Raw genomic sequence first — 13,921 nt, forward strand, 5'->3', positions numbered from 1 at the left:
CACACACTCATCAACAGCAGCATCCTTTGGTTTAGAACTCAGAGACCTGGATCACTGTTTGATAGACCTCTAGAATGAATGAGGGTCTAATTTTGTGCACCAGATAGCTAAGCACAAATGGATTCCACTGACTTGATAAATAATCAAGGTCAGCCAGAGTCCCTTTGTAGTAAGCTATCATGTATGTTGGTTGAGTGTTGTGTTTGTACAGATACCAAAACATAATTTTATCCAGATTATTTGATGATACACTCCTAAACCCATTTGTATACCAGTGGGGTTTCATTAAATTAAGACTATGTTGGGGTGAAATTCTACTGTACTGTACATTTGAATAATTTATATAGTAAACATTCACTGCATTAACATAGCAAATATTATACTATTTACTAATCTTTGTGAATCTGAACTGCGTAAAAACATTTTAACAAAAACGCTTAGACAATGCATTGCTTACAATACGTAGAATTTATATCCTGATTCTAAAGAACCTTTATTTAGCCGTCTTACGACTTAAGTAGAATGTGCTTCCAAATACAGAAGTTTCTAACAATGCTGACTCTTATATTAGTGCTTATTATGGCTTAGTAAATTGAAAATATTCTGTTTACATATTCATCTCCATGAAGCAATTTATGTCTGTCTGAGATTATTTTCCCCCTAGAAAGTATGATATTATGGGGCACACATTTGAGCACCCTAAAGCGAGTTTGATGGATATCTGTTCTAAAATACCATTGATATCCTCACTTCAGTTTAACCTCGTTTCACGTATAAAATAGCTATAGGAAGATGATAGATGATGCACTGATCTTGCAACCTTCATTCTACCATAAGAACTGCACCACTGTTGACTATAATTCTTACTGTTAACCTACCTAGTGACTTACTTAGACACGGGGGCCCGGTACTTAGGGATCACTGCTACTCCTTCACATATTCACGTTAAAGTGAAAAACTTTGAACCATGGAGAAGAAGTTTCCCTTACTCCAGGCCATCTGTTTCTCCACAGCATGGAAATCACCAATGCCTGCTGCAAATGCTAGGCTAATGCGAGTTGGGTCCAAGGAGTAGCAAAGGTTGTAAATTTGCCCTATGCTTCTGATATATGCCTTGTACTTCGGCACCAGCTATCTCAAATCTTGAATTTCTTTTACTCATAGATAGTTCTTTATTGGGAGAGTAGCAGGTTGCAATTTGGAGAACTTACCATAGTAAGACCGGAATACATTTTAGCAACACCAAAGCCCTATTATGACCCTTTTGAATATTAACTCAAGAATAACAGCTCTTTCAGAAAACACACACGAGATTTCATTAAGTGCTTTACTACCCAACGAGAGAGAGTAGGAATAGTTTGCTCAGCAGTGCAAATGTTGTGAATAAGTTATCTAGCATCTATTTGTTTTATTGATACTTTTCAGTGCACCTATACATATTGTATAATTGGTTTAGGGGAGTTTATGATACTTTTCAGTGCACCTATACATTTTGTATGATTGGTTTAGGGGAGTTTGGGACAGATTATGTAACTGTACCCAACATTACTGTTTACCTTTCATTGTCTTCCCTTCCTGTGTCTCTTAGTGTATGTTGATAACCAAAACAATTGATTTTTAGTAGTAGTTCCCTGCTTTCTTTTCTTCAAAAAACTTTATTGACTATGGGTACAGCTGACATCTCATTCTATATCCCATCATGGGTAGCCGATTCCCTTTTTAAAGTGCCATAAGATTATAAAGTGCACACACACACACACACACACACACGCCTAATTTTCCTAGCAATCTTTGTCCAAGTGACCTCATGTACAGAATAGGAAACATTATTCAGAATGCAACGTATTCATATACACATTCTGGTTCATGCATTAGTGTCTGGATCATGCATTAGTGTCAACTGTTAGAAAGCTTCCTTCCTTATCACACTTTATCAGCACATTGTATGTATTTTCCACGATGAAAGACAGGTAGTGTTTCACTGACTCTAATTGAAAACACTGTGTATGCTTGGCACTTCAACAGAATTCCAAGATGGAAATATCATACTGTGTAGATGCATCTTATCAAAGTTTCATCTGATATTTTATGAAACCTGAATCCCAGTGGACTCTACACACTTGGATTTTGGTAAACCAAACAGCAGCTAGCCTGAAAAGTAACAGGTGGAGAAAACTATAACAAATACTTTTTTTAAATGAGATTGGTTGGGGTATTTCGGCCATTTAACAATTTTAGCATATTCAATATTTTACTGCAGTTCCTTGAACGTGAACTTTCTACAAAGTGACCTGCACTTTGTGCAAAGCAACCAAACCATTGAATAGCCTACTTTGCACCTGCCCACCTAATTGTCTGAAATGTCATTCAAGCCATAAATTCCTTTGAGATATTTTGTGTTTGTGCAATCAAGGCTGTTGGGTTTGATGCCTTAGGTGTAAAGATGGCTTTCTATATACGGTTTGTGTGTATGAGTGCTTGGGTGCCCATATACACAGATAACAGCAAGTCTGATGTCTTTTTTGAAGCGAGGTATCTCTTTGAATTCCACCTACTGTGCTCTAGAAACTAGACACTTTTTAAATAAATAAATAAAATACAAACATTTCCTTTGAAAATAAGTGATACAAATACCTTGCTTAGTAGATTTGATATCAAAACTGAAGACCAAGAACTGAACAGGCAGGACTGTTTTGGCATCAAATCTTTTTAAACTGTTCAAAAATTTTATTTAGTGGAAGTATAATTTAGAATTAAGTGGAATGTCAGAACAAACTGGGGAGTTTTAGAAATAAATCACTCAGCAATCATTTTATAAAGTTTAACTTCTAAATGCACTATGATTTATTACAAAAATATATTTTCTTCTGCTTGCAGATATGGTTGTTCCATTTTGTGATAGTTTTAAACTAAAGCAGTTAATTTTGTTGCACTGTGTAACTGCATGAATTCATCAAGTGTACATATGTACCTGTGCAACATTTTTGGGGGTTTTGTATTTGAATTTCAGTATTGGTTATTTTTGTATTTTACTTTACCTGTATTGGAGTTGTAGTAGACATAATTTATACATATGATTTAAAAACTGTTTTGCAACTGAAAAGTCTTCTTTAAATTGTAAAATTTTGTTGATGGAAACTCATTAAAATGGTATAAAATTATATTAACAATTGTTTTGTGTTTTGATGCTCTCTGTACATAAATATGTATTTATCTGTTTTAATGGTGTTGTGTCTTGCAATTTTGGATACATTTTAGAATAAAGTTTCATTTTACAAAAAATAAGTTGTACTTTAAAAGCTATGTCGTTATCATGATCCAGGCATTGCCCTTGATAACTCCACTTGTTATTCTTAGAACTGTTCCAAGATGGATGAGTAATTTAAGCATTCTGGCCGGAATCCATAGAACTACTCTAGGTGCATCTAAGGCTTCTGACATGTTTAGTGAGTTATGTCTTTCCTTCCTTTCTTCTGAATCATTCCATACTGTATCCAATTGTGGTTTTTTTAAGTCCTCTCTGTTTTTAAATGAGTTTTGCCATGTGCCACAAGTACCTGCCTGAAAAACACGAGAAAGACTTTGTGTCATGCTGACCTCTGACTTCTGAAATGAGATCAGGAAGGGGCCCTATGGAGCTCCAAAAAGCCAGACTTTCAGCTGACCAGGGTTTTGCTCATCCTTTTTAGTTAGCTGCCTGATGTACCATGTGCTATGTGTATGTGTACACAAAGAGAGAAAGAAATGTGATGTAGAATTAACTCCTTGTCAAGATTCGCTGTCTAGAGTTATTAACAACACGGAGCAAAACCTTCAGGAAAAGCCAATTCAGGTATGTGTGTGCATGCGCCCATATATTATTACTTAAAACAACGACAGAAGATCCTTGTTATTTAAACAAAACTATTCTAGAATGGATTTATATTGCATGTGTGAACATCAAATTACTTGAAGATTTTGCTATCTGCTTTGCCGTTTGAGATTTTCTTAAGTTGCAACTGCATGTTATAAAACTTTATTTGCATTCATTTCAAACATCCTACATATTGTTAATTAGAAAAGCCCCAGAGTTCACCATGCATTAATCTTAGTCAAAGAATTTAACTAGCTACTGCCTGTTTATAGTGGTTTCTCTCCCCTCTTCTCCATGGTCAAACTGCTGCTGGTTTACAGAATATTCAAGAACTACGGGGAAAGGCTCAATACAAATGTTTGAAACTGGGAGATCTTCTACCTAGAAAGAGAGGGCGGTGTAGTTCTCATGCAAGGCCTAGATTGAAGCAAAATAAAATGCGCTGCAGGAGGCCAAAGAAGTGGGCAGTGGAGCCACTGCCAGAGGCGTACCTAGGCTTGCACCCAATACAACAAGGAGCTGTATTGGCACCCACCCCCGTCCCTTGCGCCCTTGGAGAGGCACACTTTTTCACCCCCTGGGCCTGTGCCCTTGGTGGGGGCCAACCTGACCAACTCCTAGGTACGCCCTTGGTCACTGCCCCACCAATAACAGTCTGCCTTCGCCCAGCCACCACCTACCTGCTTCTATACATACATCCAGTCCAGGGGATGGCACTGTCTTGTCCCTGAAGAACTCAGTGGTGGGGGTGGGGGAGGACAAAGCTAGAATGGTTTTCTTCGGCTGTGGATTCTGTAATTGGAGAGAATCCTAGAATGCACAGTTTGCAAAGAAGAAACTTGCACATATAGTACATATTCACACATTAATGTATTCATTGGTATCCACATTCAGAATGGCTCTTTATTTCTGAAAAAACACATACTGTACTTAGATGTTTTAACACATTAGCTTGGATTCTAGCAGCTCTCCCTTTTTGGCGCATAGCTGTCAACCCTCCCTTTTTTGCGGGAAACTCCCTTATTCCAAGCCACAGCTGTCAACCTTCCCTTTTTTTGCTGGAAATTCCCTTATTCCAGCGCCGTTTCCCGCTGCTATCCTGGATTGTTAGATATACCGTAGACTGTCCCTAGGACAGGTGAGGCTGCTGATCCCTTATTTTCAAATCCGAAAGTTGACAGCTATGTTTTGGTGTCGTCTCCTTACATATCCCTTCAGATTATATATTTTTCCTTTGTATAAATATACAAAATATTTAGCAGCTAAGCATACGGTACATGCAGTACAGATCTTGAAGTTGGTCCCTATAACCTTGAAATGGACTCTTGATTCCCCCCCCCTCACAATTTAACTGCACAATCTCCTCCTCAGAAACTAGTTATTGCAGAGAAGTTTAAAATAGCAGCCTTCCTTCTCTGCAGTAACTAGAAGGGCTGCTCCCCCTTCACCCGCTTTCTTTTTAATTCCAGAATCCCTCTATGCTGCCTAAAAGAGATCTCATTATCCAGGCTGAGCACAGACAGCTCCAGGGAATTCAAGAAGGCTTATACGTGAGCAGATTTAGACTTTGCCTTGCTCTGGGATGCCAACAGCTTTGCAGTTACTAATCTTATAGCAAACAACAGATACACTATGGGCAGAAACTCTGGTCAGCTGGGTCAAACTCAGCTTAGATGAGTCTTGAACATAAAAGAAGAGTTTATTTTAAAGAGCATTTTTTTGTGAAAACTTAAGCAATTCAAATATGACACTGTACATTTGGACCCTAATTTAGTGATTGAAGCCAAATTTGAGCATGTTTAGCTTTGAAAATATACCAGTGTTTTGTTGAGGTTAGAGCTTCTTTTTTGAGTTACAAACATTCATAGAGAAGAGAGTCTATAGACTATGGAAAAGGCAAGGGGGAGAAAATAATGGCCACTACACTTAGTTTATACACACATTATTATACAGCAATTTCTAAAGCTGCTGGAGCCAGTTTTCCCGAGCAGAGCTTTCAAGAGTCCTCACTGAAGAACACCTGGCCAATGATAATTGAGTGTAAATTTCACTCTTAAAAACAACAGGCAATGGAAATAAACTCAGTGTTGGGTTCTGCCTAATGATTTGTAAACACACCTATGCATCTGCAATGCTGGATTATATGAGAAATTATATTTTGCATCATGGGTTCCAAAGGGGAAATGGATTGGCATTGTTACTTAACACCTTGCTTTCAAAACAATAATTTAAAGTCCTGCCAAAATATAAATCTCCTAATTTGAGGGGAAAATTCAGCTGGAGATAATCAGGTCAGAAATGTACCGTGTTTCTCATATTATAAGACATGTCTTATATTTATTTTTTCCTCAAAAAAACCACTATGGCTTATTTTCAAGGGATGTCTTATTTTTTTCCTCCTCCTCCTGCCGCGGCCGGCATTGCTGCTGCGCCTATCACTATGTCTTATTTTCGGGGTATGGCTTATATTCCTTGAATGCTTAAAAATCCTGCTATGGCTTATTTTATGGGTATGTCTTAAAATATGAGAAACAGGGTATAGACCATAATCCAACTACAAAACCACTCAAAACAGCTTTTGTTGTTGTTGTTTAGTCGTTTAGTCGTGTCCGACTCTTCGTGACCCCATGGACCACAGCACGTATTTAAAACAGCTTTTAAATACAACTAAGAACAAAACTCTGCATAGAATACATACATTGTAACCCAAGGAACATTGATATTTTAAAATACCAAATCTTCTGGCAAGACATACCAGAAGCTCCGATATAACAGAGTGTGCAAACATTCTGCTTGCTGTGGAGCTCAAACTGAACAACAGAATGTTTCACTACTGTCCAGCTTCTCTCCTGGAAGCAGAAGGTCAGGTTGACCAGAATTCAAAGCTCGCACATGTGCCTAGAGACATGAAGATGTGTGCAGGTGAGTAAAAAAACTGAGGACTAAAAATCCTTACTATAGTCAGAAGTAAATCTTATTGACTTAAATAGGGCTTACTCCCAGGTAAATGGGGTTAGAATTGCAACTGGGGTGTTGGGAGGGTGTTGTTGAGAGGTTTGTTGCTGTTGGGTTTCTTTTTTTTGCACCTTTATATATTTTTTGATTGGTGTAGAAATTGTTCAGGCTGGTTGTGTGTTTTTAAATGTTTTAGTTATTGTTTATACCTACTTTTGTTATGTAGTTGCATAGTTATTCATGTTGTAAGCTACTTTGAGCATGGTTTGAACTGTGGAAAGGCAGCATACAAATGAAATTATGTATGTCTGTATGTATGTATGTACCGTATGTATGTATGTATGTATGTACCGTATGTATGTATGTATGTATGTATGTATGTATGTATGTATGTATCCCCTCAAGAGGAAGTGAGAGGGCTGGGCAGAAGGCAATAAGTTGAAATCTCAGGGAAGAGAAGATGGAGATAACCCCCTTGAGAAAAAGGAGGTTGTATAAGAAGCTTGCAGGAAGTGTGTATTGTGATCAGTCTTTGTGGGGTGGAGTTGCCTGAATGTCTGGCTTCTAATTCCTGGATCCAGCATGGATTCAAGTGCTGGAATAGCCAGGCCAATGTGGGTAATGGGCCATTAAGGAAAACAAAGCAGTGGCTCTGTGCCAGAGGCAAAACTGGTGGGCCTCCCGTTCCCCAACTCTGTTAATCAGAAAGACAAAAGGCCAGAGTTGAGGGTTGTGTTGTATGAGCTAGAAGCTGGATGCAAAAAGCAGAAAGGATGGAAAGGCAGAGAGATTTCTGCTGGAATAACAAGGTTGTGTCTATGCTGCGAACCCCTCCATCGCAGGCTCAGGTTGTATATGTGTGTAAATAAACCAGTAACGTGTGGGACACCACTATGCCACACTCCCTTAAATCTTGCACCTCTCAGAGATTGGGGTGGCGTGCAAAAGTATGTTTCTGGCAGGAAGGGAGTGAATGGAGAAGCAAGTATGATGGACAATCAAGAAGGATGGCTGGGAACCAGAAAAAAAGCAAGACAAATGGCTAAGAAGCAGCCCCCTTGAGAAAATTATATGGGTGACTGAGTAACAGAGTAGGGGAAAAAAAGTGAGTCTGAGAAAATTCCTAGGGACAATAAGGTGTTTATTCTGTTGAATAGGACACCAGCAGGGGGTGGGGGGGTGGGATTCGAATTTGTATGGCTGTAAACTATGAGGGTAAAGGGTTGTTAGATACCTCCCCGATAAATCTTATTTATTTTTATTTAACAAATAATTCGCCCTTCACCCAAAGGCCCCAGGACAAGATAATTCATACATATTAAAATATAGGAACACTCAGAAAAGAATATTATGCTGATAGTATAAATAATTTATAATACCACAAAACATTAAAACATATCAAGTAGTAACAGCAATAGACGTGGTTAGCTTGTTCTTTGGAGAACGAGGTTTACCTTCCTTTTCCTGCTACTCTGGCTGGGTTTTTTTTTTTATCACACCTACTCATATAATTTTAAAAGATACACCACCATATTCTTTTATAAGATGCAACCCTGTTGCCATGGCACCGCTTATTTCTCAGCCCCTACCTCACATTCTCTTCCTGTGGAGATGTTTACACCCTGCTTGTAAGACTGGTTCATACTGGATCATAATGCAAGAATCACTTGGGGTCTGTAATTCCACTGTAAGCATTACATGCCATGATTTCCACTTGTAAGGTCAGCATAGCCATGTCATCCAGATTCAAAATACACTAGCTTTGTTCCCTATATCTTTTTGAGTCTGAATCCACTCCCTTCAGAAAAGTCTCCAATCTGACCAGAGCTGTAGGTAGGTGATCTTGCACCCCTGGCAGAACCATTCAGATTGTGCCCCCTAGCCACGGACAAATTAGCTCTTCTTTCTGCTTCTCCTCCAACCCTCTCCCCCACCCATTCAATTCACCCTCTATTAAAAAAACCATTATGAGGCAATAATCAATATTTATATTTATGGACATATTTTAAGCCGATTTTGCACACACACACCCCTCACCTGCTCCCCTGGCGGGGGCCCACCTCATCACCCCCTACCCCACCCCCCTAGCTACGGCCCTGAATCTGACACCTCCTTTTTCCACCAGGAACCAACACAACCACTGAGCAATTCAATTTATTTACTTTCCACGTAGCTTTGACATTGCAGGTTCATCCTACGAAATCCTCTACATGCTGTTGAAAGACCAAAGGACAAATGAGGCAGTAAATGCTATATAACACACAGCTACCTGTGAGAAAAATCCCAGAGAGGCTGTAATGTGAATTTGCTAGATCTCCATGAGATTTTTCTAACCCCCACCCACCCACCTCCCCCATCATCTTATTGCCTCCTTACTGTTGAAAAAGTTGTACTTCCCAGATACTACCACAAGATGTCATATGGGGAAACTCTAGGCAAGACACCTGTCAGCGTAACCATCTCAACTTTTCCCAACTCTGCAGATCTGTGTTCCCTTAGTATAAGCCTGTTCTTCTAATTTATCTTGCACAAAGATCTGGTAAATAAAACTTTTTTTAAAAAAATGATGCCATTTATTCTTCAGTAAGCATGGATGCAGGGCCAGCCCATGTCATTTCATTTTCTGGGGCAAAGTGTTGAGTGAAGTTCTACATTAGGAACAAGTGGAGTGGGGTGGGGTGGGAAGATGTTGTACATTGTGATTTGCTGCCCCTGTAGATCCTGCCGCCTGAAGCAGTTTCCCCACCTGGCCTCATGGGTGGGCTGACCCTGCACGGATCCCCAGCAGGTATAGCATAAAATTTACAATCTAGAAGAAAAAATGGGAAGGCAACCAATTGCAGGAAAAAAGGGGTGGGGATGACTGGACAGAACTTGATTTAAGCAGAATTCTTATTTGCGGGTGCTGGTGGTGGGTTCAAGCCTGGACCCCAATAATAATGTGATGGGCTCAAATAATAATTTTAAAATTATTGTGCAATTGGAGGTTCACTTCCTTCATTCCTTTTGATATGTAGTTTTTGCAAAGGTAATAGATTTTTTTTAAAAGCAACTCAACTGTTGAGAACTCGTGAAATATGCAACCCCCTAATCAAAGGGTCATTTCGATTTCCCAGAGGCCTCCACTGCTGGCCATTCTCCCTGTCGGAGAAGTTTCAACGTGAAACTGCTTAGCAAGACGACCGATTATATCCGTTTAAGGTTGAGGAAAGATAATGGTCGCTTGTGACAAAGGGCGACCCCTTAACCCTTTTATGGAGGTCGGCTCCCGCGCTGCGCAACGTGCCCACTTTCGGGTCCGTCCCACTGCCTTAATCGGTGTCTCCCGCGAGCTTAATTTTAACAATGCATGATATATCCAACCGGGGCGCTTTTTGTGATTATCGCACGCAGTTTAAATTTTATTTTCCATAGCAGCTGGAAGAAGGTGGAAAGGACGGGAAGCACGCAGCAACCCATTAAGGGCGGGAAGGTGAAGTTCCCCTCCTTCCTTAGCTACTAAGCAACTTCGAGGAACCTGCCCCGCGTGGGCCGAGGACGCGGCCGCCGAAGGAGGGAGCTGGTTCGCCGCCAAAATAAGGGCACCGCCAGTTTCCCTTCGACGCCCAGGAAAGCGAGCCTTGCGCCTAATTACACATTAGCCCGGCAGCGCAGCAGCAAGAGCAGGGCGGGCGGGCGGGCATGCGAAGGTCCGAGCTGAATCTGCAGCAGGCGCCGCCACAGACTCGAGCGAGCGAGGCGCAGCGCAGGAGGCGGCGGCACCGCTGGCTCCATGGCGGCCGCGCAAGTGCACATGTGCCAGACCATCTTTCCCGCGCACACGAACTACCGCGGGGAGTTGGGCGCGGGGCAGCTGCTCAAATGGATCGACACCACGGCCTGCCTGGCGGGTAAGCGCGAGCGCCCCCTTCACCCACCCACCACCTGCTCCAGGCGCTCAGGGTGGCCTCAGGACGGGGGGTGGGGGTGGGTGGGACGCGCAGCAGCGGGTGCTTCTAGCCCCCTCGTCTCTTTGGCGAGGTGCCTGGCTGTTCAGCACCTCTTCCAGGCCTTCTAAGAGTTGCATGGCACAGGCAGAAAGTCTGCTGGTGCAGCTCTTATCCACCTAACAGGTGGAGATAGGGCGCAAACTTGATGGATTTTTTTTTTACTTGTCTCGCAAGTAATAAGAGGCAGCAAGCCCAATCCTCATCTTCATGATGCTGTGACTTCCTCCTTTGCACAGTGTCCTCAGATTGGGAAGAGAGGTTTTGCAGTAAGGCCAGGTGCCAACTTCTTCCCGGAGGGAACCCTGTGGAACTCAATGGGACTTATTTCTGAGGAGACATGGGTAGAATGGTGCTGCCAACTCCTTACACTGCAATTCTAAGTATATCTACTCAGAGGTAAGTCCTATTGAATTCATTGAGGCTTACCTCCAGGTGAGTGGGTTTAGGATTGCATAGTGCCAGCATAAATCCAATTGTGTTCATTAGCAGATACTAAGGAGCACAAAAATATTAGTAAATTGTTATTTCTCTCACTCTGCATGGTATCATTCTAGAATTATATGATTATTATGCTGGCGCTTGCAATTTCCAGAGGTTTTTTTATCCTTCAATAAGGATGTGAGGTATACTGGAGCATTTGTAATGCAAACTAGCTTAATTACAATACTCACTTTGTCAGTATTTAAGGATTTCACAGCTTTAAAAATTAAAACAGGTTAATTTTTCTCTTTTATATAACCCCCGTTACTGAATGATTTTATCTTTTTTGTCACAACTCTCCTATGAGGTAAAGGTAAAGGGACCCCTGACCATTAGGTCCAGTTGTGACCTACTCTGGGGTTGCGGCGCTCATCTCGCGTTATTGGCCGAGGGAGCCAGCGTACAGCTTCCAGGTCATGTGGCCAGCATGACAAAGCCGCTTCTGGCGAACCAGAGCAGCACACGGAAATGTTGTTTACCTTCCCGCTGTAGCGGTACCTATTTATCTACTTGCACTTTGATGTGCTTTCGAACTGCAAGGTTGGCAGGAGCTGGGACCGAGCAACGGGAGCTCACCCCGCCGGGGGGATTTGAACCGCCGACCTTCTGATCGCCAAGCTCTAGGCTCTGTGGTTTAACTCACAGCGTCACCTACTTCCCCTCCTATGAGGTAGGAAAGCGTTATTAAGCTAGGGGTCACCATGGACAAATTTGGAATTTTGAGAGAGTGCATGTTCACCACCCTTCAAGTAGGTTCTCTCCCCTGGGCCATTCCCCACAAAAGGCAAAAAGAGAATCTGTGTGTGTGTGTGTGTGTGTGTGTGTTTGTGCATGTACGCCTTTATGGCCTCTGGACAAAAGTTGGAAGCAGTAGAATTAAAATGCATTCTCTTGAACTTGTATGATTTTACAAAGAACCCCCCCCCAACCTTACAGTGGTATATTTTACATTCAACTACACAGATCCAGTGCTTGCCAACACACACACACACACACACACACACACACACACACACACACACAAAATTTTTACTAAAGATGGCAACAACCCACCAACAAATCACAGAACACCCTCTGTTGATAGAGAGTTGACTTTTGAATTGTTGGTTGTTTTGAGGGAATCTCTTGTAAAAATTATGAGGATCCAGAAAGAAGACTCAGGGGCTTCTTGGGCACCAGGAAAAGTCCTCAAGACCGCTATTGTGGCTATGGGCACCACACTAAGCAAGCCATATTTTTCACACATTTGTATACAACGCTGGCAGTAGAATTAAACAGCATTCAACAGAAACCCATGTTCTGCATCCTGCTTTTGCTTGTACTGTTTTGTCTGAACTTGCACAAGACAGCTACTGAACACATGCACTCTCTCCATGAAGATTGGTATATGGCAGGCATGTCCATCAGGTAGATCGTGATCTACAGGCAGATCACTGGACGTCTGTGGTAGATCACTGGTAGATCATTGGCTCCCCCTAAAGAAGCTGAACAACCGTGGCTCCCCTAAAAAAGCTCAACGACCTGAACCCCCCAAAAAAGGGGGTAGATCACTGCCAGTTTTTAACTCTGTGAGTAGATCGCAGTCTCTTGGGAGTTGGCCACCCCTGGTATATGGTTACAGCTGTTGGATGACATTCCTTAGTTAAGCCAATTGCTTGCTAATAGTCGGGAATTATTGGTTGGTGTTCTCTCAGTGGTAACATAGGATTGGAAATGTTTTCCTGAATGACCAGTTTGCCTGTGAGGTTAGATCCGATACCACTGTTGTGGCAGAGAGTGTGTGTAACAGAAATGGCTATTTGAATCTGAGCCACTCATGGGAGAAAGTGGAGAGTATTGAAGGTGAGCTGGCTAAAAAACGAGAGATGGTGCAGATGCTGTATACAGTACTGGGAAACCCAATACAGGATTAGCATCTGTACTGCCTGTTCCCAATATTCTTTGCTTATCTATTTGTAAGGAAAGTTCACAGCATTCTCTCAACCAAAGGAAATTAAAACGAAGCAGCTATGCCCCATGACCTCTCATGGGGATGTGTGATTGGAGTGGGGATCATTTAACAGTAAAGTTCAGAGAAGCACACTTTGTTTAAAGGATGGGCCAGCATGTTTTAGGAGGTAGAGAGCTGGACTTTGTTGTGGGGGACTTAAGTTCAAGCCCCACTTTAGTTATCTACTTCACAGGTATACAGAAGGTAGATCAGGCAGCAGGTTTCGGCCTCCGAATTGTTTAACAATGGCGATAACAAAATGAACATTTCCTTCCTTAAATTAGGCTGCTGAAAGGAGTAAGCCTAGACTTCTGTGTGAAAGCATATTTAATGCACATTTAAAGCACATGGCTTTCTTCAGGGAAGTCTGGGAACTATACTTTACCACCCCCACAGAGAGTGCTACAGTTCTAATTGGCAAACTACAACTTCCAGAATTCTTTGGGGGAAAAGCCATGTGCTTAAAATGTGCATTAAATGAAAACAAATCCCTAGGCCCAGAGGCATCCTGCAAGTGAGAGCCAGTGTGGTGTAGTGGTTAAGAGTGGTAGACTCGTAATCTGGGGAACTGGGTTCGTGTCCCCGCTCCTCCACATGCAGCTGCTGGGTGACCTTGGGCTAGTCACACATCTTTGAAGTCTCTCAGCCCCACTC

At 41.8% G+C, this 13,921-nt stretch overlaps 1 protein-coding gene across 2 annotated transcripts in view; it reads left to right on the top strand.

Moving 5' to 3' along the window:
- Positions 1 to 10,513: 10,513 nt before the first annotated feature.
- The window catches only part of ACOT12 (acyl-CoA thioesterase 12), a 30,322-nt gene continuing 26,914 nt past the window's right edge, over positions 10,514 to 13,921 (top strand). For both annotated transcript variants that reach the window (XM_035099974.2, XM_035099975.2), the window contains exon 1: positions 10,514 to 10,698. In XM_035099974.2, coding sequence (XP_034955865.1) covers positions 10,581 to 10,698 — 118 coding nt within the window. In that variant the 5' untranslated portion in view covers positions 10,514 to 10,580. The remainder of the gene's footprint in view (positions 10,699 to 13,921) is intronic.

The sequence above is a fragment of the Zootoca vivipara genome, chromosome 11 (assembly GCF_963506605.1).
Source record: "Zootoca vivipara chromosome 11, rZooViv1.1, whole genome shotgun sequence".
In the NCBI taxonomy this organism is placed as follows: domain Eukaryota; kingdom Metazoa; phylum Chordata; class Lepidosauria; order Squamata; family Lacertidae; genus Zootoca; species Zootoca vivipara.